The following is a 25,529-nucleotide window of genomic DNA, read 5'->3' as shown; positions in this document are numbered from 1 at the left end:
ATTTCAGAGTACTAATATTTGGTCAAGGTGTCAGGCATACATGGTTGACTCTGAGGGCGTGCCTTTAATTATTATTACCAGTGTAAGCAAAGAGAGAGCAGGCTGCAGGATCAACAGGGTGTTCTTTGCTTGTATGTATTTATGTTGTGCAGTCCGGGAAAAAATGTTTTCACAGCAACTTAAAAGTTAATAGTAAAATAATTTGAAATGTATATCATCACTCCACACCGCGGCCTTTCTCATCATCGGCTCCTCTTATTGTTAATCCCGTCACAGAAAAGTGAGACAAAGGCCGCTCACATTTCTCTGAAAGCTTAGAAGAGAGAGAAGATGGTGCAATCTGTTTTCTTAAAATGAGTAAACAGATGCAGACTTAGGCGGCGGTATAAACAGATTCATGAGCACACACACAGACACACACACACACACACACACACACACACACACACACACACACACACAGGCGAGGGATTAACTCCTGTGAAGAAGTTGTATGTGAGTCGGAGCTGACAAGTGTTACTCCCACAAAGCATCTTTAGTTGCCTTGATATTATTTTATCCCATTTTGGAGTTGGTCTTTTTAAAATCCTCCGGATATGACCGCTGCGTGATGTGTTCACCATGCTCCGCTTTGTTTTTGCACAGTTCCTTTTCATTCGTCAAATTAAGGGCAGCTGTTTATTTCTCTAAAGCATGACAGCACCGGCTTGCCAGAGATTTCTCTAAGTAGTTAGAAAGTAAAGGAGAGCGAAATTTTGTTGTTCCAGCAGTGGAGAGTGTACAATAAAACTAAGAAATAAAGAACAATTACTCCTCTGTACAATGGTATTTTCAAGCTATTTATACAGGCCAAACATACTATCAGAAAAAAACATTTTAATAAATAATGTACATTATATAGATTAATGCGAGGCATATTGCAGCTGTAAAAAGTAATAAACAGTCATAATATACAGTTATTTATGCTGTAACATCTAGGCTTTGTATTCTACAAGTATGTATTATTCAAGTATGAATATGCAACAGTGTGGCTCCAAGGCATTCAGTGTTTTACCATGTTTATCGGGGGATTAATTATGCTAATTTACAGGTCTCGTACACATGCACTCAGATACGCACAGGCGGATCAAGTTAGGAGCGTTTCCTGAATCTGACGTGTCACATTTGAACGAGCCCAGCGTACAAAAAAAGAGAATGAGAAATTCGAGATAAAAATACAATAATGCTCTTGCATGAGGCCCATTGTTCCCGTTGCATAAGAACCTTATGAGGTGATTTTCTTCACATTACTTCACTACTTCAGTTACACGATTAGGAACTACAGGACGATCCAGAGGCCAGTACCATTGTCTCTGCAGAAACACCTCGTTAGGTCCAAGTTATAATGTTAAAACTGTAAAAATCACTTCAAAATAATGTAAAACAAACAAAAGGCTTGTATGGAATGTATGCATGGTCAGTCAGGAAAAAGTCAACATTCTGGATTAGTTTATTGTCTACTTGCATTTCTTCCTTTGGAGTCCCTCAAAAAGTAAAGCTATACGTAGTTCAGTTTCTTACCTCAATTTTTCACTCACCTTCTAACCTGTTTGAAGGTCCTAAACACACTTTCTAAATGTCAGTCTAAATGTGAGACGGATCTCAGTTTTTCTAAAGTTGGCCACCTTTCATCTCCGCCACATTGAGCTTCAGGTAAGTCCTCCCTCACCACATGATGCAACTGTCACCCGGGTCAGGCAAACCCCGCTATCTCTGATTCACTCGTGTTTTTGTCTCAAAAAAATCTGGAGACCACGTCTTGCCCTATGGGCTTGACTCCCCTGTGTCCAGAGAGGGAGATCATAAAATGGTAACAAGCTTCTTTGAACTGGTAGGTGGTATTTGATGTGCTGTGAGGAGCATAATATATAGTGTATTTGATCTAGCCAGCTGTCTGGATTGCCGGTCCGCAAGTTTTCTTCACATCTTTAGCCTTTGTAGTTGTGGGCATCTGTCGCAACCACACGCACGCAGACACACTGTGAGCATGTGCATTCAAATGCAGGTGCAACGACACTTTCTGAGATTTTTCACCTACACTTTATACTCTGATTAATGTAACACTTGCAGCATTTATTCATGATATTGAACATGCATGCTTAATCCCAATTCTAGTCACAGATGTCAGTTACAGTTAGGATATTCTGGCTATGAAGGAGTGATCTGCTGATCCGATACTCAGAGTAGGTATCCATCTAATATTGTCCAAAATCACTGGGCTATTTATTAGCAGAATATTTGTTTCTCACTATGTTTTTAGATGGCGAGGTTAAGCAAGGTGCATCTATACAAATGTATAATTAATAGTTTAGTTGTTTTCCAGAGGGAAAAAGACTGGATCTGTTTGGTATTGGTATCAGCAAACACTCAGAGTTGCGGTACTCAAATTTGTATCAGATGTGAAAAAGTGGGATCAAGGGATCCAAACTTTCAAGAGTTTGGGAAACTTGCACATTCAGCAGTTCTAAAAGTTTAGCTGCCACTTGAGTTGCCCTTTTTATCTTTAATCAGGCAATGGGTGGATGATGTGCTGATTATTTCTTTGTTTCTCCTCTTTGTGAGTGGATTACACACAGCCTGCCGTAGTTGGTATTCAAGTTGCTTAACGGTAGAAGTCAGAAAGTTCAAACTTATTACAGAGAAACAAAACGCTTCATCCAACCCCCTGCCTGCTGTCCGTTACTTTACAATTAGTGTTTTTTCAGCCGGACTGTTCTCTTGTTGTATTCTGGTCGTTTCTCCATGATATCTCTCTGTCTCTACCTGATTATTGGGAAACTGGACAGGCCTTTAATCTCCTCAAAAGACCAATATTACACTTGTCTACTTTACTCCTTCCCTCGTTCTGTTTTCCCGATCGCACATCCACAGATGCACACACACACAATTCATGGAGTGTTCCCCACTCCCTCACAATCGTGGTTCAACCTCTGCTCACTGATTAACGGCCTCTTTCCCTCCACTGACATGTTACGCTCTTCAGCTCTTTAGCCGATCACAACAATGTGGAAGACCATCTATTTCCTCTCCTCTTTCTCCATTCTCTCTTGCTCTGTTTTCTTTCCGTCTCATTTGTCTCCCGTTGCTCCTTCTGCTCGCCCTCTCCTGGATTCTCCTTAGACTTGTTTACAGCCTTCTTTTCTCTGCTGTTTGTCTTGAATGTGTGCCGCTTTCAAGGAGGATGTTTGGGTGTCCAACATCTGGCTGAGCTGAGTGTACAGTCAGAGTTTCCAGATTAACTCACGGTCAGATTCCCCTCATTTTAAGAAAATAACAACACCTTCATATTGTGTCAGACTTCTGTTGAGTTTCATGCAGTTCTCAGAATATTGTGGGAAGTAAATAAAACTTTTCACAATGTGCTTTTCATCCTTACATGGCAGATCTGACTGCAGAAATGGTTTCAAATACTCTGTCACCTGAATTTGGTTGGATTGGTAATTCAAAAGGACTTTTCTGTTACATTTGAATAGCTCAGCGCACTTTGATCAGAATCTAAATAATGGAATACCTGAGCAGTACAACATGGTTACCATGGTATTTTCTCTGGCTTTTCTCCACACGTCATGTACACAGACCAAACCGGGACAGTTTGGGCTTTTCTCCATTTTTCTCCTCAGGAGTGGTGGTGAATTCCAACTGGGCTGTTTGAAACCGACTGTGTCTCGCCTGCTGTATTTTCATGTGTGTGTGTGTGTGTGTGTGTGTGTTTCTGGCCTTTAGTTTGGTAGAAGTGAGGTCAGAGTTGGTTTGCTTGGGTTTGGGCTGGAATTATATGTTATTAGCCGCCCACCATTAATCCCGCAATGCCTTTGGTTGAGTGTGTCGACCAATCAGAAGCTTTTTTCTGACTTGTGGGTGACAGTGCTGACCCTTAGTTGTATTAATGGATCAGTGAGCTAATCTCAACATGAGACTGACCCTTCAAAATAAGATTTGCGGTGATGATAGTAATGATCTCAACCCTGTGGTAGGCATCATGTGACCACAGTGTTGCTTGTTATTTTATATGTAACTGTAAGTATAAGAAGATAAGAACTCTGCTAAACTCTTGCACCTGATTCAGCATAGACTTTAGGAAGTGTGTTGACATAGTATAAAGAGCCACAAAAACTTTATTCAGTTTAAACAAATATATATTTTCAGTTTTCAGTCGCACTTTAGGTTAGGTTCTGCATCAAAGCTACTACTACTAGGTTTATGTGAAGTAGAGATCACGGAATCTCGCAGGATTGATTTCACGTGATCTCCTGTGGAAGCAGATGTAAACAAACCGGAGACTGACACGGTGCAACAGTTTGCTGCAGACACATCAACACAGGTTGTTTAATCTTCAGCTAGAACAGGAGGAGAGATTTTAACTGTCCCTCTGTGAACAGCAGTCTGCTGCTGGCTAACATTAGCCTGAAGAACTAGAGAGTATACGGCTGTTCTGTGACATTGTCAGCTGCTCTGTCTCATTGTAGACTGTCTGTCTTCTCTTTATCCTGTTCTTGGAATCTGTCGCTGACACCAACTTCATGCAAGCATGTGTCTGAGTGTGTGTAGCTGTTATCAGCACTGTGGTGCTATCACGGTCAGTTTGTCTGCTGCGTGCATGACGTGACCATCGTGCAAAACACGTGTGTGACAATGACGGGCACAGAATCGGGCTGGTCACGCTGAAAACCGTCCAGTTCTGGTCTCTGGCCGGTGCGTCCTTAATGTAAAGATCATGGTTTGGGTTAAAATAGTAAATCGACATTGACGTAGGGTTTCACACAGGACACTAACAGCAGCTTTCTGGTAGAAACCCCTGAAGGCAAACTTCTCCCAAGTATGAACCTCTTCAGAATATGATGAAACGCTGTGTACAAGTTTCACGAGAGCTTCGCAAATCATTGGTTGTCAAGACAAGAATGTCAATAAGGAGATTACTTGCAGGAACTTCCTGGTATGAAACAGATATGTTTACTGATGATGCTTCTCTGTTTGACCTGTCACGTTCACACATAGTACTGTACAGAGACTCTATACAAACAGCCACTGTGTGTTGTTACAGCTAGTGTCTCTACTGTCAGTCTGGGAACTCATCCATTTGCTATTGGTGGCCAATAAACAGACCGTAAAAACACCCCAGCAGTTAATTTGCTTGAATACAGCAGGGCCACAATTCTCTTTGCACAGCATCTGAGTCTGTCCTCAGACTATCAAACTAAAAAAGTAACCAGATAATCCACACTGTCCTAAAATACACTTGAGAAAAAAACATTGAACCTCAAAAACAGTCTGCTTTATTCAATTCAAAGGCTAATAAGCAAAGGCTGCTAACTTTGTGCTCTTGCACTCGGAGCTTTAGGAGATTAAAAGGTGTGACTGACTCTGACTGAAGGAAGGTAAATAATCTCACTACAGCACCGGTTGTTTGTTTCAGACCGTTGTTATTGGAGCAAATCAACATTTCGGGGACTGCAGTCAACAAATCCTAATTAGAGGCGACACAGTGTTCCCTTAGCTATTATTGTGCCGTTGGATGTTTTATTTCCATTTCCCTTTCACTCTATGTGTGTGTGTGTGTGTGTGTGTGTGTGTGTAATGAAGTGTGTAAATTGAATGACTTGTAGGAAGACGCTGACCTTCACCTGTTCCCAAGTCGAACAATAGCGTCCCAAATCATGGCGTCAGGAGTGTGTGGTGAAGAATTCTAAGAGGTGTCCAGTGTGTGTGTGTGGGTGTGTGGTTTGGGTGGAGGCCATATGACCATGAGTAGGTCGGCTTAATGACTCATTGATCACAGGGGTCTCCAGAGCATTAGTTGAATGTCAGTGGAAGATTAACATAGTATGTCCAGTGATGAAAAGGTGGACAGCAGAAACAGCTTGTATTGTGGAACCGCCCACATGGTCACTGCCATACATCTCTGTAATTGACATTATTATAATGGTTTGGCCCTGCTTGGCCCCATAAAGGTATGTACAGCATCACAGGACTGAACGTCCAAATGTCAGCAGTTCACAGGTCATTATCTCAGTCTCTTAACATGTAACAAGCCAGTTCTGATTTCTGTTACATAATCTGAGAAATGATCAGAGGTGGGACCATCATCGCTTTGCAAGTCACAGCTAAGTCTTTGCACTAAAGTCCAAAGTCAAGTCCTAACTCAACTTGACACCAGGAAATCCCTAGTCAAGACCAAGTCCTAAACTCCCTCTCTGCATCATCGAAGCAGAAATGCCAAACATTTGCTGGTTCCAGCTTCTTAAATGTGAGGATTTTCTGCTTTTCTTCGTCATTCATGAAAGTAAATTATTCACTGTTGTTTGGGGGAAATGGAGCAGACATACTAACATACGCTATGGTATAGCTGTGACAGAGCTCTGGTGAAGTTTACAGTCTTAACAGGTTGTCTGCAGCTGTACCAGGGTTAAGTTAAAGACTATTAAATCAAATCCTCTTATATGTGCTTCAGTAGTGTGTGTCTGCACGAGGACTGCGGCTGAATATTAGCCTTGTAGTCAAGTCTTACAGATTTAATGTGCATTGTCCCAGATGAATGATTAAAGTAATCCAATCCAATCATCATTAAAGTAAGTCTCAACTAAAATATTTCTGTATTCTGTGAACGTAAGTGTACAAAGTTAGTGATGACTCGGGGATGAGGGTAAAATCACCTAGTGAGCAAACTGGAACTCTTCTGGTCCGTCTGCTGTTTCTCATTAATATTAATCACTCTTTCTATCTGGGGACAGAGGACAAAAATAACAACGCTGTGCTTCAAATCTAGGAGGTGGGATGGTTGGTAAGTAAGGACATGTGTGTGCGTGTGCACAGTGAGTGTGTCCTATCATCTCCTTCATATTCAGTCTCACACCTCATAAGGCAGCTTTAGGCTGTTCCATATGGATGACACCCATATATGACAGGTCGCCGTGCATCAGAATGTAAATGTAAGCGGCTGTTTGTGTGCACGTCAGCAACTCTTGAGAGGTATGGAAAAATGGTTTTAGTATGTGCAGATTTTTTGCACAGAATGTCTGCATATTTTTTGATCTATGATTATGAAATGATTGTACAACATTTAAAGGCAGAATCGGCAGGATTTGTCCGATTCCCAGGACGTCAAATACCAAAGTCTTGGGCTGGTAAAACGTCCTGAGTTGCAAAGTAATGAGGGAGAAATAGGAAATAAAGGCGAGATCACTGCAGACACCACACTGGGTCATAAGTGATGATTGACAGTGATTATGTTTAGGAGTCTAATTTGTTTTTTAGGGAAAATACGCATGTTATGCCTTTAAACTAGATGTGTGGAATAACTCTGCATGCCACTTTTACCCTGTTTTGTCTGGTAAATATGAAGATTTGACCATTGGTTGTTTTTTCTTTTTTTGAAAGACTCGACAGCAATATCTATTCCCTAAAATAATGACCCAGTTGCTCAAGATAATCGCTCAGTCAGTTGTTTTGAGCAGTTTGATTTAGGAACTGTTTTCTTTCTACAACAGAATCTAAGAAGAAAGAAGTTCCTACATGAGACTGTGCCCAACAAGATCTATGGATTATTTTCAGTAACCGGGTCATGATTTTTAGAAAGAGACCTTGTTGTTGAATTTTACACCTTTTTTTTTTTTTTTTGGTGCTTTAAGCACCACGTGCTGAGTGCCATCAAGTCCCATTATATCAGAGAGAAGGCAGACATCTCTATAGCCGGTGCCTCCAAAACTCTGAAACTCACACCAAAACAATCTCGATGGATAAACGGCACTACAGTTAAGAGGGGAAATATGTATTTTTGATTTTGGAGTGAACTGCTCCTATATCAGCCAACATGGGGTCCAATATTGTGTTTGAATGTGTTTCTTTGCCATCTGTGATGTGAGAAGTGTGTGTCCTGATCATAGTTCAGGTATATGAAATCCCCAGCGTACCCGGGAGCGTCTCTCCTGCTGGGCTGCTGACAGATCTGTCAGCTGAACAGTCAGTCACAGTGGACAGCGGTCATAGATGAGCTTTTACCGCTGTCGGGGTCAGAGGATGTTCAGCCAACTTCTCTGACAGTCATTACCAGAGCAGAGATCATCAAAACAGCCAACAGGCTGGAGTTGCACTGCCTTGCCTCACTGTCCAGCGTCACACTGCCCTCTTTTAACTCTACAAACTCTACAAATGACCACAAGCCACAAAATTGGTTGGAGAATGATGATAGAAACAGTCTGCTGTGCCGGTGCTCCTGCACTGTTCTGCCGACCAGGGGTGGAAGTAACTAATTACAACTCCTCAAACTTACTGCAAGTCATTGTTTGGATACTTAACTATGTATTACATTATGTAATCCACTTAGTTACTTTTAAAATCATAATTGAGTACTGAGTACAGTTTTAACTTAACATCCAAACCTCTCATCTTCATTTTAGGGCTGCAACGAATGATTATTTTCATCATCAGTTAGTCTGCTGATTATTTTCAAGATTAACTGATTGATCTATAAAATGTTGCAAAATCGTGAAAAATGCAAAGTGACGTCATTAGTTTGTTTTGACTCCAGACTCCAGTTACCAAAACAGCAAAAAGGAAGCAGAAGTCAGCAAAAGTTCAACTTTTTTTCAAACAAAAATGACTGAAACGATAACTCAATTAACAAAATAGAAGCTAATTTTCTTTTGATCCACAAATCATGAATCTATTAACCATCGCAGCCCTAATTTAGACTGAAGATTTGGAGGAATAGAAACTTTTGACTGAATTCCTGCTGTTTATCATGAATTAAACATCGAAGGTTAAAAGGTAACTTAGAGAGCAGAATACTTAATGCTTTTACTTCAGTATTTCTCCCACGTACTTGTACTTGAGTACAGATTTTCAGGACTCTCTCCACCACTGGTACTGACACAGCTAATAAACAAAAGTGCAGAGATTCGAATCATCAGTTTTTGGGGAAGCACCGCGAGTGTGTGGTGGAATTTGTGAAATTTACATATGTTGTTGTTCATCTCTTGTCTCTCTGTGGACTTGTCCGCAGTGTGTATCGCTTTTTTCATTCCTGTCAGTTCTTGCGCCTGCTGCAGCTGAAAAAAATTAGTTTTATTTGCATTCTTATTTCATTACATGAGAGCTATCTTTCCAAAATGTTGCACTGTATAACCATCTGTGGGAAATCTTCCTTGCATAAAACTAATCACTATTCATTCGGTATTCAAAACCCCGAATGGCTGCACTCTCATAAATGTAATTCTTGGTTTTCAAGATGGATGATAATAGCTTTCCATAATGTGTTTTATTGAAATACCGCCATTTTTTCTTATAGCTGGGATGTCACTTCGAAAGTAAAGTCTTCATGCTGAGCATATGATGCTTGCTCTCAGTGAAAGGTGTCCTGAGATAATTCCTTTATGAATTGGCACCATAGACAAGTAAAATTGAATTGGGAATTGGCTGTTCACATTGTTTTGCTTTTTTTCTTTTTTAAAGAAAACTCGCTCCTTGATGCCTTTGGCCCCTTGAAAAAGATGGGGCCAAGGTGAAACGTATTATTTTCCTTTTTGTCCTTAAGATAAGAAGAAATGCGAGTTAAGAAAAGGCTTGTAGGAATGTGATAGGATTAGGTTTGCTGGTTTCTGCATTTTAATTAATCCTTTTGAGTTTGATATATCGGAAGCCGGTCTGTCACCTGCGCCGTTTTGCATCCCCAACTGAATTAAACAAACTGCATTTGGAGAGGATTATGATGGCCGGTGATAGGAAATATGATGTAAAGGTGAAGGAAAATCCTTATTCGTGGATGTCTGATATCAGATTATTGTGATCTACATTACTATTTTGAATTATAGTGCCCGGTGTGTGCTGTGTGTGTGTGGCTGCAGCCGGCTCTGTTATCAGGCTGTAAGCAGAGATGGAGGGAAAGATGAAAAAAAAAAAAAAACAGGGAGGTTGGACAGGAAAAGATGGGATTTATGCTAACATGCCGGTAGGAAAGAAAAGGATTTAGTCAATCCTTTGTGAAGACTGATGCCATTACACTAGACCCCACTTCGACAGCCTCTTTCCCTCTTGTCTCTTGTTTCTGTACCCCTATTCCCTGCTCTCTCCCCTGTTTCTATTTACCTTTGTCTCTTACTCTGACTGCTCTGTGAACCCCAGGGACACGCTTTTCATTTATTCTAGGCCTACACCTTCTTCAATCCCATCTCTCTCATGTCTTTAAGACTCCCTTTTTCCTTTTTTTTTTCTGCTTAGAATCAATACTCTGCGCTGGTGAATGTGAGGCTGTCTCTATCTTTTCTTCAATCCGCCATGCATTGTTAGCCATATAAATACATTTCGATGTACATATTGAAAGCATCGGTCCCCACAGCTCAGACACTGTCAGTTTCTCCAGCATGTGCTTCATTATTATGGCTCCCACTTGTGCCATCGGTCATAACACTCCCTCTTACCACACATCACAGGACATCCAAGGCTACACACATAAACAACAAGCTAATAAGCTGGCTAGCTTTCCCCTTACTGAGGAGAACAGGACTGTATATAACACAGTGCCGGGGTCGGACCGCTGCTTTTAGAGTTCAGCATTTTAAATCAGTCCTTCTAATAATGTTGTGCTAAATTCCTGTGGAAGCAAAGCATGTCGCACTAATTAGAGGCATATTGAACAGCATATGCACATTTTCTGCAAACACACAAGTATGATTGACTAAAAGATTCTCATTAACCACTTAGAGTAGACTGTAAACTTTACAGTTAGAGATCTGTCTGTTATTTTATTGATTAATCGATTAGTTATTTGGTCTTTAAAATGTCACAAAATGATGTGAAATGTAGATCAGTATTTCCCAAAGTCCAGATGACATCCTGCTCGCAACCCAAAGATATTCGGTTTATTGTCATAAAGGAGAAAAGAAACTAGCAAATATTCACATTTAAGAAGCTGGAATCATTTTGACTTTTATTTAAAAAAAAAAATACTCAAAACTGATCGACCGATTACCAAAATCATTGCAGTACTATTTACAATAACAAGCCTTTAAAATGTAAAGAATTAAAACTTGCAAACAAATATGCCTCTATTGCTTTTTTCTTCATTATTATTAGGCCAAGCTAGACTTTCTGATGCGACTTTGTTTTATAGATCGATAATCTTAGTACAGCAACTCCACTTTCAACCCATTTTTTAATGCAGCTCTAGAAGTTTTATGTTTAAAGTTGACATTTCCCCAAATTGGACAGAACGGGGACACTGGTGCTGTTAATTTGACAGGCTGTTTTCAGAGTATAGAGTAAGCATTTATATGAAGGCGAAGTGGATGTTGCCTTCTGTTCAATTATTACCCTGGGAGTTCCTAAAGAGTCTGAGAACCAAAATATTGCTGCTCTGCTAATTGTGAAGCACCACAGTACCATTAGAAGTTGGGAAACTGCAAACAACCTCCAACATATGGAGAATACAGTCGAGTCTTGTTTTTTTTTCTTTTAGGGAGCTTTACAGATGCTGGTGGGTGGGGTTTTCTGTGTCGTATAAAACCAGGCTAACTGTTCGTTGGTAGATAGATGTTTCCTGGCCTCAGCGTCATGTTCAGTGCACAGAGATGAGGAGTGGTCCTGTCCTCTGGTCCTTCAGGCAGGCCTTAGTGATAAGGATGGATGAAAGCAGCCACGCGTCATGTCCCACGACTGCGTCCCCTTTTGAGTGAAAACAGCCAGTTAGTGTGTGTGTGTGTGTGTCAAACACTGCATCACAGGTTAATTCATGATATTACCGAGTTAAAGACTTTGTGTCTGTGGATCAAAGTGAATCAGAAAATAGTCTCAGTGATGTGAAAAAAATAGGGCTCTACCATAAAACACCTGCATAAAAAGTGACAGATGTATGAAATACATTATCTGAAGATTCAGTAAAGTCATTATATATGTCTGGTTTGTCCACTTTGATGGAATCAGACCGAAAGGATCCTCATCAACCCCTATTTCTTTAGTTATTTTCTATGTAACAATGTCAAGCATAGCATAGTTGTTCACCACAGCTAAACGGTTTCTTTATGTTGTGTGTTTTCACCTGGCAGGGATCTCAGAAATTGCCTTGTCTGCCAGTCAAATTAGAGTGCTTGTTTTCACCCAGAATGCAGGGGCATGACACAGGGGCAAAGAACCCGCCCCACAGCAAGAAAGGTGTTGTGTTGGGCAAGTGAATCTGGCAACTCACTTGCCTCACTGGGCAAATAGTAAAAAAAAATTAAATTCAATGTACTTTTTCATGCACAATGGCGGAAAATATTGTTTTCAGCTTCTCAAATAGAGAGATTTCCTGCTTTTCCTTATCTTTGGGGTTTAGACCAACAAAATGACATCACCTTGGACAAACAAAAATCCAGGGGCACATAAAAGTTGACTTCAGGGAAGTAGATTTCCGACCTAGGCAAATGGAAAAAAAAAACAATATTGGATGCTGTCTTTGTATGTGGAGTGTGCGTGCGTGGGTTTCCTCTGCGTCCTCCAGTTTCCCCCGCCCTCGAAAACATGTTAGTGAATAAGCATAAATGTTCATTGCATGTGTTTTTGAATTTCACAAGGAGCCCACACAACACCCACATACTACATAAGTGCAAGGTCTGACAGAACAGAACAACAGTCAGGTTATCACTGTTCACGAAACGTGGTAGAGACGACCTCATCTCGTTTTTGGTTTCATATTTGGTTGTTTTTTCTCAGAAATCCATCTGACGCTGAGTCTGATATAATAACAGGTGATAGGGGGATAATGAACTTTAGTAGGCAAACTATGATTTAGTTTACTGCACGTTCATATAATATTACATTACACTGCTTTATCCCAGCACTCACTAACCTACATTTTCAGCTGCTTTAACAAAGGATCCATGAGGTGCTTTAACACCAGACTCACGTGAAAGAAAATGGAACAGAAGTAGTCTGTTTGCTCGTCAGAAGAAAATCACCCCGACACCTGCACCACCACTGAACACACACACACTTTCTTGCCATTTGTCAGCCCCCCCTCTCTGTACAGTATATTTCATCATGGCGGAGCAAAGGCATTGCTAACACACCAAGCGAGTGCTTTCTCTTGTTCGGTGGCTCTCGCTGTCAAGGAGAGGGATTTTTTTTACCTCTCTCCCCGTGACAGACTCAAGTGCTTCAATTTTCCCCTTGCTTGGAGAAAGTGACTGCACAAAACCTTTGGAGTCCACAGGCTATCAGGGAACTGCAAGAGCCAGAGCCGGCTCTGCTAAGACCGACCTGGACTCTGAAGGTGGATCATGGGATGGTTAAAATGAAGCTAAACATCTGAGGAAGATAAGACGGGCAGCTTGAGGGTTGCTGCTCCGTTCACATGTGACATACTCTACCTCTGTGTTGATTTATTTAAAAAGTGACAAAGTTTCAGTGACAAGGACCTATAAATGGACCTATATGAACAAAAAAAAAAGAAAGAAAAATGATTTAAAACTAAAACAAAAATAAATTATAGTAAAACAAAAATATATAAATATATAAAAATAAACAAAATAAAATTATGAATGCTAATAAAAACTATTATTATATTAATTATGGATTCAGCGAGAGACTGGGGACTTTTTTTTTTTTAATTTGTGCTGACACACACGCAGACACACAGGTGGACAACTCGCAAAGAAACTCACAAAGCTGTCACAAACCGTCTCACCTGACTAACAGCCCCGATCCACTTAGTCAACCTCAAAGAAGAGAGTCCAACAAAGGCTGGCTAATCAAACGCCTCGTCTTCTCTCACGTCTCCCGTTACAAGTTGCACTTGAACACACCATCAAGACTCCAGCCTGCTCCTGGCTGCAGCGCAGTTTTGCCTGCTGATGATTACACTATTATTATACTGTGAAACAGGCTTGAAAATTGTGCTCTTGACTTAAAATTTTGATTGTCATTGACATGTTTCCTTCCTACTTACTGCTTTAAAGTTTTTGCTTTCATTTTCAACACTTGTCATCAGTCCAGTTTCCACAGGTGTTAGTGAGTGAGTTGATTAATTACAGTGTTATATTAGTAATGACTAATTAATTAATTAGGGAGTAATATAGTAATGTCTGTCACCTTTGTCTCCACAGCGAAGAAGACATGTGCAACCACAGACTTCGCCTGTAAGAACGGACAGTGTGTTCCTGCTAGGTGGCGCTGCGATGGAGAACCGGAGTGTGCAGACGGGTCAGACGAGGCTGATGCAATCTGCAGTAAGTAGCTGCACGGATGACAAACAGACACAACCACAGACAGACAATGGCACGAAGGCAAACATACACACAGACACGCACACACATTTAACATGTCTCAAATGTTACATGTGTGTTTGTGTTTTAATGAAATGAAAGTCAACAAAATACATGAATTTTCTAAGACGTGTATATATACAGCAGCATGATGTAATGTTTTTTGTCTCTTTTAAAGTAATGGTATTTGTGTTTAAAGTAGTTTATCTCGTCCTCTCTCTCTCACACACACACACACAAACAGACTGTATGCACACACATACATTTCCTTCAGCATAAAGCGCTCCCAAGGTCGCTCGGCCTCAGTGTGTCACATTTTGCTGCTCTCCAGCTGCAGTGCCAGCCTTCTCTTTCTTGCGCGTTGCCTCAGAAAATTGCTTTCAGTTGCTTTTTTTTTTTTTTTTCGTTGGCTGCACCATCAGAGGCAGGACATCCATACAGGGTTTGATCAAGGCCGTGGAGGGCAGGAGAGTGGACGAGACGTCTGCTTCTTTCATACGATTTCCATAGAGCACGCTTAGGAAGGTGTAAATTAGAAATGCTCACCCTGAAACCCTCTCCATTTCTCATGAAACAGATTGTCAGACAGGAAAAGATTTTCTGTAACTTGCATATTCAGTTTCATATACATTTGTCAGTTATGCAGTGGGACTAAATATCAGAAGTGCTTTTGTGTTGTGTGCAGAGACACTGATGAAAGTGTTTTGTCAGTTTATAGTTAGACTATTGCTGCTGCCCATTCTGTGGGACCAACAAGCTTTTGCTGCAAATACTGAATGTAAATGAGGCAAAGCAGTTTATGTGGAGGACAATTTAGCCAATGTAGCTAAAAACTACAATGACCTTTGTTAATCTTGGATATTTCTTTGTGGATAGACAGAAAAAAACATATGCAACACCTTCAGAACAGTTTTCTGATGTTTTTATAACAGGGCTAGACAATATATCAACATTATATCAATACTGTGAAATGAGACCAGATATTGTCTTAGTTTTGTCTTTACATTTTTGAGTCTCATCTGAGTTACGTTTCGTTTTCTGTGTCCTGAGCCCCTCCCACTAGATGAGCTGCACACCCTTCATGAGCGCAAGTAACAGTTTACTGAGTCTATCATAAGCGAGTACAGACTGACAGACATCAGCTGTGTGGAATAAAACAGACACCTGACAGTAAAAAACACAGACAGAGGAGAGAAACTACATTTAAAAACATAAAGATTCAGAGTGAAGATACAGAAGGACTGCACACACACGAGCTCAGTATCACAACGCTCGCTTGTTGGAGGGGGATAGAAAGGAGGCTCGCCACTGTTGGGCCGCGGTCAGCGTGACGTGACCGCAGCCCGCTTGGACGCGAATTGGGCTCGCGGTTCATGTCGGGCACGGCTCTCCACGATACCAGTGGTCATGAAAATGCAACTCAGCGGCAACACGGTTTGACTCACGCTGCCAAAAATGTCAGGCATTGTCTGTAATTGTGTCATTCACTCACCCTGTAAACAGCGCAGTGGGCTCCTCCATGGTGCTGCTGCACACAGGTTTACAAGCAAACATGAAGATAAATCCACCTTTTAATCCCAAAACTTTAAAAACACAAACTCTGTGCTCTCATCTGGCTGGTCAGCATGTCCATAATTGTTTCGTGAACCGCTGCTGCAGAGAGACATGAGTGAAAATAAATCCACTTTTTCATCTCAAAAGCAAAAACATTTCAAAAACAAACGCTGAGGTCTCCTCTGGCCAGTCCTCCATGATTTCTTCGTTGTTGCTGCAGAAGGTTGAAGCAGGAGTGAAGATAAATCCTCTTTTTAGTCACAAAAGTTTGAAACATACACTCTGAGCTCCTCTGCTGCCAGCAAAGTAGCCAGCATCACAGCAACTCTGGTGTTTTCTTTCCTCTTGAAGCGCCAGTCTACCACCAACCCTTCACTGCAGAGCTCGCCGGCTCTGAGCAGCTGTCTGAAGGTGAACTCAGAAGTAACTGAGTGAGCTGACAAACTCCTGGGTTGAGCATGTTGCTAATTAGGCTCTTTTCTCTTTATTAGAATGCCATTTTATAGTGTCTTTTCCTGCAGTAGTTTCCGTCACTGATTCAGGGTCTCACCGGAGGAACGTGCACGCGCAGCTGCACTAGTAGGTGGAGTCCCCCAGGTCCTAAAACACCTGTGATTGGTTTAAGTCGACCGTCACGGGGCAGATTCTCTGAATGCTGAAAACAGATTCAAAGAGGAGGTGCAGAAGTGTAGTTCTCTCTCAGAACACCTGATTTACAATATGCTGAAAAGTTTTTATAAAATTATTTCTCAATTATACCAGAACAGTGTTGCCTACTGGAGCTTTAAAAGCTGATTTTACAGAAAAACATAAAGCCGCTTTAAAAAGCTGCCAGCAGAGGCCTGCCAGTGTTCTGGACTTTACACAAGATAGCTAAACATCAGTCATACAAAATTATGTCCTTTGCACTTTTTTTCAGCAGTGTAATTACAAAAAAATGGAACAGAGCCTGTAAACAGACCTTACCTGTTAAACTCATATTTAAAAGGTTGGCGGGGAGTCAGGTCGCTTGCTGCTGCAATTATGAAAAATGGAACACTGCCCACTGTGATTACTGGATTTTTTAATCAGCAGAGGAAGCCCACTATTCACAGGTGGGGAACCAGGCTGCAAAGATGTGTGATGAGTGTGAGATGAGGCGGAGAGGTTTTACACAGTGTGTGTGTGTGTGTGTGTGTGTGTGTGTGTGTGTGTGTGTGCGCGTGCGTGTGCATGTGTGTGTGTGTGTGTTTGTGTGTTAGATGATCGGACCCAGACAGAGAGTGATGATGAGACTGAAGCTGTGTGATGATTGATACTTGAAGTTTGAAAGGTTTTGAAAGATATAAACACTTTTTTTATTTAGAAGGCATGTTATTTAATGTTTTTTGAAAATGTCTTGTTGAGATTTAATTAATTTACTGACAGGAAGCTATAAAATAGCTTTGCACCTTTATGAACTTGTGATTTTTTTTTAGTTTATTAAAGCAGTTCAGGTAAGACAGAGTTTATATTAGAATGTCTGAAGGAGAGTGGAGTCATTCAGTTTAAAGTGGCTTTGATTAAGTTCATGTCTGAATGAGAAAAGACTTGAGAAATAATTTTATAAAATGTTTGCTGTATAGACTTTGCCCAAATATGGGTTTGAGAGAGAAGAGGGAGAGTTTGGGGTAATGACTGTGTAAGTTTTGTGAAAGATAAATTCATGATTTTGGAAGAGACTGTGTCCCAAATATCAAAATACCTGATTTTTGATCTATATTCAAACTGCTAAATCTACCTGTTAGTAGATGTATTGTTCCATTAAAAGCAGAACAAAAATTTAATACTGAGCTTTTTTGAAGGCCAGGTTCAGATCAACAAAAACAACACACAGGCTTCTCCTTCAGATTATTGTGTTGTGTTGCCTTGAAATTCTTCTGTACAGTGTTGATGCATCTGATGAGCCTCCTCTCATCCTCTAACCTGTAACTGTCTTAACACCAAAAGACTTTTGAGTGCTGAATTAAAATTGAAGAATTGAAATAAAGTGTAAAGTGTATTCTTATGTGTTAACCTTAAAGTTATGAGTTACCTTAAAGGCATATTCTACTGATTGTGGTTCTTTTCCCTGAAAAATGTGTCAATGATTGTTCATGTTCGCTCCTTCAGCAGCGTCAAACGAACCTGAATATGTTTACTGATCTGCAGACACATGATCAAACATATTAAATGATAAAGTGTGTAAATCTTCTTTTTATAGATACATGCTCTTAGGGTAACACATTTGGTCGGTCAGAGAACAGAAATAAAATGAACTTGAGAGCAACTAAAAAATGAATGTAAAACAAAATTCAAAGCACGAGGCTTCAGTGCTTCAGTCAGTACTGTTGTCGGTTGTCATCGATACACAAAAGCACAATGAAATAACACTTTTCTCCGTGGCTCCATGGGATCTCGGTGATGTCCAGCGCAGTGTAACAAAGTTATCTTAAACATAACCCCGGTAAGAAGTGAATCATCGTCACAGGACTGAAAACCCAGAGTTAATCTTTAGTTACCTCATCAACCATTAATCCTGCTTCGTAGTGTGGACCCCTGGTTAGCAGAGCTAGGAAGTCCTCTCATTAGGAATCAGCAGAGCTATATGGTGCTTTGCCAACATCATGAAGACGCTGAAACTGGTCCGTCTGATCCGGATAGATTCACAGGTGTTTCACAGGGACTCAGTGTTTCCTCTGAAGATAAGTCACAGAACAGAGTAGAACTACCAGAGGTCACTCTCTCCACTTCTGTCTTATCAGAAAACTTTCCATATGGCTCTAACTACAGGCCAGCAGCTCCTATTTGCAATTTTTATTAAGATGATTTTCAAAGAGGTGATCAAAGAACCCTTTGAAGATTCTCAAAGTAATAAGTCTGATTTGGAGAGGCCAAGGACATGTGTGGGGTGAGTGTGCGTCTGTGTACACGTGCACATGCCTATAAGGGCATGAGTGTGTGTGTGTGTGTGTGTGTGTGTATGAAGCCAGAGTCAATGCTTGTATTTAGTATTCATCACAAGGTGAATCAGTAAGTCATTTCATCAGATTAGTGGACTTGTGGTTAAGTCTCATTATGTCTAATCAAGGTCAGACGCTGTGAGAGCGTCTCTAACTTTCTCAGCCACATTGATCCTCGCTGCTGTGTGTGTTTGTGTGCATGCAGCGGGATGTGTGCATGCTTTTAAATGTGTATACTTTCATTAAAACACAGGATAGTGTATGTACACATAATAAAATTATCCCTAGAGCAGTGCGATACATAGAACTTCCACTGAGAAATTGTTCATAGAAAATCCAGTTTTAATCCAAGTTTTCATCAGTTTGATGCAAAAGAGATAAGTGATGGAAAGAAAGGAAAAGAAAAACAAAAAAATAAAAAAATAAATCTACCACTCGCCACCACAAAGGCTCCAGTGGGCTTTGACTTACCCTTACCTGGAACTGGAGATTTGCACAGTTAGTCAACTTTATGATCAAACATCACCAGCCTCACTAATGGGCACCAGAAATACCAGTCGGTTAAACTGTTTATTAATATTTTAGAGGGTAGCCCAGTTCTCCCCTTGCCAGTTGTTATCGGCAAAAGACAGAAGACAGCTTGTAAAATGTAACGCAGTTTGTCAGTATTTGGGCTACAAAATGAAAAAAAGGTTCTATTTAGGTAAACTGGCTTATAAACACTCGACTGGAGCAATGTGTAACCACGTTCAGCACAGACGTGTGGACATTAACCTGCAAGGAGAGCAGGCTGCTGTTTCTAGTACTGCTACCATTAGCCAAACTGTGTTTGTGCATGTATGTGTGTGCAATGTTCATAATGCATGGCAGAAAAAGCCTCAGATTTTTAGCAACATTTATGATCTGATCTGATTATAAAATAATGCACATAATGGAATAAAATGGCTCTAATACTTACAATATTTTTTTTCTGGGCAGTGTTTAACTTTCTGCTAAATTTTCATTGTTATCTGAGTGTTTTCTTCCTTTTAGGCTAGTTAATTAGTCTAAATTAAAAGTTCCATTTAATTAGTCACCAGGAACATGCTTACCTGAAACACCGCTCTTCTGAAAGATATTCTGTCTTTTGGTGTTTTGATGACGCAGTGGAGAGCCTTGTGTAACATCATAATCTCTACTCTTAATCTCCTGCATGGAAGCATCTGCATCGATTATGATGATATACAGAAAGATCACAAGTGAAAGTCCTGAATAAATGAGTGGAGAAACAGATCACCCATCCCCATCTTATCTCCTATCGTTTGATCTAATCAGGCCTCATTTTCTTTTTTGTTCTGAATTTTTTTCCCCTTGTTAATATTGCAGATCTTGCTCCCTCTGAACCTCTCTCCACCAGCCTACCATCTTGTATCACATCCTCTTCTCTGTCCTCTTGGTCTTCGGAGTTCTATGTCCTCCACTTTCTGATCTGACTCCAGTTTAAGTAATGCCGTTGATTGTATTGATTTCCCTGGGAGGTAATCGATGGGCTGATCCCCGAGACTTCTGGTCGACTGCTGATTAACTATGGACCTCTGATGACGCCTCTGAAACCGCACACACACACACGCAGGTTCCGCAGGAGTTGTCTGTAATTACACAACGGAAAATGAATCTGGGCCTGAGGGGGATTCTGGAGAAAATGCTCAATCAGATGAGTGGCGGTTGATGCATGAAAGTGTGTGTGTGTGTGTGTGTGTGTGTGTGTGTGTGTGTGTGTGTGTGTGTGTGTGTGTGTGTGTGTGTGTGTGTGTGTGTATGTGCATGTGTGTGCGCATACAATGTTTTGCCCCAATCTCAAGTACAGACATTAGTGACATCCTTCATAGTAAATGTGACAGTAATTTATTGTTTATGGAAATAAACAAGCCAACAACAAACTACAGTCCACATGTTTGGATGGAATGATTTTACTTGATAATTTTCCACACTTGAAACGGTCTCAAAAAATTTGTTGACCTTGTTGCTTGAACAAAAACAGCCCTGTAATTAATTTGTCACATGCAATAATAAATAATAAGTGCAGTTTCTTGTCCTTTTGTTAAACTATTAAAGTTGTATAAGGTTGGTGGCAATAGAAAGACATTTTTAGTGCCAGAACTTCTGTGAATTCTGTTCAAAATTTTGAAACTTGTCTTAAAAGCAGTAATACACACAGGCAATTAAACAATCAAGTTAATATTCTTTATTTACTGTGTGACAAAGTTGAGCACCAATATTCATTACCATAGTTTTACTGTGTTTTACTGTGTGCCTGTGAGTAATTCAGGAAATTTCACCTGGCAACATGGTTTCCCCCGGAGTATTTTGAGATGATTGTGCCAGAGGCTGAAGGTTTTGTGTAGCCAGTGCAGCCAACACAATTTTGGCTCACACCTTTACAGTGCCCTGCGCTTAAGTGAAAAAAAAAAAAAAAAAATGACTCTTTGATCGCCAACTTGAAGACAGACAAAGAAACGGGAGAGAAAAGGACACAGCGGGACAGAAGAAAACTGTTGTGGGGTACAAACACAGCAGTTTTAACAGGTTTTGACCTATTCATCAGAAAAGACCAGGACTTTACATTAATTTGCCAGACTTGACATTGTAGACAAACTGTAAAATATCCTGCCTCTATTACAAGATCTTTGTCACGAGTGTTATAGTATCAGTCAGGCCTTTGCCGTCCTTCTCGAGTGCTGCACGTAATGTCCCCACACTTGGCAGAAATGCATCAAAGCAGTTGCTGATGAAAGGCACAATAATTTTGTCATTAAAAGCAAAACAAACTTCACATTTTTGTCAGAATGTTCGACAGAGGCGGCGGCCAGTGATACAAAAGTGGGCTGTTGGGCAGGGAAAACCCTGGATAACTAAATGCCAAAGAATCATGCGGTATCTTTTGTTTTCAAAGAATGACTCATCATTGGCTGCCGTCATCTGTTAAGTTTTTGCATAACTGTTTAATTTACATAATATGCTTCGCTGTGGGACACTCATGTTCAGAGTCTGTGTACCAGACATCAAAGCTTTGATTTCCTGAAGTGTAGCCATCACAAAGTCAGCATCCATTTTCTCTGAGTGCCATCAGCAAGATCCTGCAGTTTGACAATCAGCGCTGATTAGAGGAGCTGCGTCGACTCTCTCAAGAGTTATTTAAACTCCATCTTTATGTGTGTGCACTCTTTTGGCTCCGCGGCTGCATATCTACACTCCAGGGATTAAAGTGAGCCCTTCTCGTCACCCAAGTGTCTCTGTGTAGATAAAGGTTATTGAATTGCAACATCAGACGCTGAGCCAGCCTCACTCTTCCACATATTGGCCCAACATGTGACACTCTTTACAGTCCCCAGCCGGTCCAAGTGACACTTCAAAATCTTGAATATAAAGAGAAAACTGCTCGAGTGTGCCGCAGGAGAGCTCTGTGTAACTTGGGGGATATTTTATATTCATTACATAAAAGTCTTGTATCATCAACATAAGAAATCTAATCATTACAAGTCCACTCAGGCACATTTCATGCTCAGAGGCATGCTGACAAAGGCTGCACTGAAAAGCCTCTAAACGCATTGTGAAACATAATGGGGGAAAAAAAGATAAACACAAATGAGAACTTTGATAACTTTAGAAGTCAAGTAATCTCAAGTCACACATCACGGTAAAAGAGCATGTTGAGATAAAAACGAAGAAACAACAGTCTCATTATTCTCTTTGGCTCTGCTATTATGATTTGAAAGCAGTTAGATTTTCTTTTATTTTGAAAGACAAAGGGACCTTTAAGTTCTTTGATATGAGGGCCGGTATTTATTTCACTGATGCTATAATTTTACCATTCCACAACCTAAACTTTGTTCTCTATTTTCTCAGCCAAGGACCCCTGACAGGATAGATAACATACCAGGAACCCCCTCATATTCGTCCCTGGGAATACATTTTCTTTTTACACTTCTTCTTTGTTATATGAAAGAGCAACACAAGAAAAATGCATTACAAAGATATTAGACAAGTATTAAAATATTTTCACCATGTCAACACACCCATAACATAGTGTAGAGAGTGTGTTTGACTCTTCGTGCAGACATAAAATGAAACAGACTTTCTAGTAATTTTACATAATAGCCAATAATAAATCTAAAACAGATAGAAAATAGAAAATAGGCCTGGGACTTGAATATGATAAGACTACAGCATGGCTTGTGGAACAAATAGCGTATGATTGCTAATAGTGTAATTATCTAAGAGCAAAACTCTTTATACGCCCAGGGTTCAATGTTATTGTATTTTTTTCACTTGCCCAGTCTACTTGCCTGAAGTCAAGTTTTACTTGCCCTCATACATATTGTTTTATTTATTAGCAGTTATCAAATGAAACAAAGGCTAAAGTTAATTGTCATGTTCAGTCCAGGGATGTAAAATGTCAGACAATTGTGAAAAAATATCAGTTTTTCATTCAGTTTTTCAAAGATATTCAGTTTAATATGAAAATTAACAAAGAAAATCCAGAAATCTCCATATTTGAGAGGCTAAAAAACAGCATTTTGTGACATTTTTGCATGAAAAATTACATTGTTTTAACAACAGTTGATAGATTTTCAAAAAAGTTTATTAGTTTATCTCCAGTTGCCAAACTTACTCACCCAGCATGGCATTTTACTTGCCGTGGGCAAGCGGGAAAGCCTTATTGTTGAGCCCTGACACCTGTAAGTAGACAGGCGGTAGGAGAAGACAGTGAGTCTATAATACAAAGTTAAAGGACGGTGTTTCTGCTTTGTTTAAAGGTCTAATCATAAAAGCATAAGATAAGATAAAACATTTATTAATCCACAGAAGGAAATTCAGATGTCATAGCAGCAATGAGAATAAAACACGCTTGAGGAACAACAAAAGAGTATGAATACAGACAAAACCAAGCTAGTAAGAATAATACAACAAAATAGAATAGAACAATAGTAAGAATAAGAATATGATTAATAAATGGACCCTCTGGCAGAGTGCCACGAACCTCTGGGGGGTTCCCAGACTCCTATTTGACAACCACTGCTCTATTAGTATGAGGCCCTGAATTCAGCGTCTTTACACTCAGAAAAACATTCTTGTTTCCAAATGAGTCATTAAATCGATCCATCAATACAGCATTACACCGTCCTGATGTGTTTAGAACTTTCTACCGATCATCTGATTAGATCTTTTCACCCACTCGCCCAACACCACAGGGCTTTAAAACTGCCATGATTTCAAACTTTGCTACTTATTTCATTCCATCTGATGAAACCCATTCATCTAAAGACACAAACTGTCAAAGTGGAGCCTTTCATCACAGCAGGGCTCCTCTCCCACTTTCTGTGGCCTTGATTTACAGAGCTCATATTGAGTCACCACTGACTCCTTCAATTTCATATCCATAAGGCAATTAAAGCGCTACGGAGGAGAAAACCGTAGTGGAGATACTGACAGCGGACAGCGAGACAGCTGGAGGACATCTGCTGGTAGCCTCGGTGTTGCATAGTCAAACAGGTAGTGTAACTTCTTAGTCTTGAGCCTCCTGAATGTTAATACGGGGATGAGGAAGGCTGTAATTTATCAATCGTGATTGCAGAATGTTGATGATGAAGATATCGCTGATGACAATGATTGCTTTCGACTACATGCTGCAACTCAACACTTTTGAAAGTGATTGCTGTTGTATGTTGTCCTTGTTAGTCATGTTTTATTATGTTCTAATTTTGCCTGCATTGAAATTCAGTTTGGATGCAAGGCTCTTAATAATACTGATATTTGTTTTACATGCTAATTTTAGCATTTAGCTCAGTTTAGTACAGAGTCACAAAGCCGTTAGCATCCCTGTAGAGATGTTGTACTGAGGTTAACTTTAGCTTTAAGAATAAGTATTAATGTTTCTAAAACCAAGACTAATGCTTATATTTTGTCCTGAGCAGCTTTATATAGCAACATGTCCCACTGCACATATTAAATGGTAAAATAAGTCCTCTATAAACTTGTACATTTATATGAAAGTGTGATGAATTTGAAATTGTGTAAAAAATATTTAATTTAATCAAAGACAAATCAGATGTTAAATTATCCAGCTGTAGCCCAAAATACGAGTCCAATACCAGCTGTGATGCCAGCTGTCCTTCGGTGACAACTAAAGTTGATACTTGAACTCGTACAACCCTCTGCCTTCATCTCTCTCCGTCCCTGCTGTCATCAGTTCCACCTGCTGCTTGTGTACTGAGGTGGGTTTTTTCTTCTCTGTGTCTGCAGAGACAACAGGCAGGTCAGCATATTATAGCACGGAGGCAAGAGGTGGTGCTAGTTAATTATTTTGGAATATGAACGGGAAGGATCCTGTGAGTTGCATTGTTGGACGGCTTCAATTTCATGCTTGAGGCGGCGGTAGCACCAGGCGTAATTTCCCATGTGACCCCCCATCCCCCCCCTCTCTCACCTCACCTGTGTCTCATTCAATCAAGCCAAAAGTGAGTAACCCCACCATCACACATTCAAACAGATGCACGCAAAAAAATGTTTGTTTGTGTGTGTGTGTGTGTGTGTGTGTGTGTGTGTGTGTGTGTGTGTGTGAGTGTGTGCGCGTGCGTGCGTGCGTGTGTGCATGTGTTGGACTCACACATGCCAATGTTGAGACCTCAAAAATAGACACAATTTTGAAACCAAAGCAGGGGGTCTGACCTGACTTTCATAGTTTGTTTCCTCCATTCTGGTCACT

General features: G+C 40.3%; 1 protein-coding gene across 2 annotated transcripts in view; it reads left to right on the top strand.

Annotated features, from left to right (window-relative positions):
* Positions 1–25,529, top strand: part of lrp8 (low density lipoprotein receptor-related protein 8, apolipoprotein e receptor) — a 246,160-nt gene that overhangs the window by 104,729 nt on the left and 115,902 nt on the right. For both annotated transcript variants that reach the window (XM_084723705.1, XM_084723704.1), the window contains exon 3: positions 14,112–14,234. In XM_084723705.1, the coding sequence (XP_084579831.1) occupies positions 14,112–14,234 (123 nt within the window). The remainder of the gene's footprint in view (positions 1–14,111; positions 14,235–25,529) is intronic.

This window comes from Lutjanus erythropterus, chromosome 7, assembly GCF_056507025.1.
Source record: "Lutjanus erythropterus isolate fLutEry1 chromosome 7, fLutEry1.hap2, whole genome shotgun sequence".
In the NCBI taxonomy this organism is placed as follows: Eukaryota; Metazoa; Chordata; class Actinopteri; order Lutjaniformes; family Lutjanidae; genus Lutjanus; species Lutjanus erythropterus.
The sequence above is the reverse complement of the archived record's forward strand: the minus strand, read 5'-3'. Positions and strand labels throughout refer to the sequence as shown.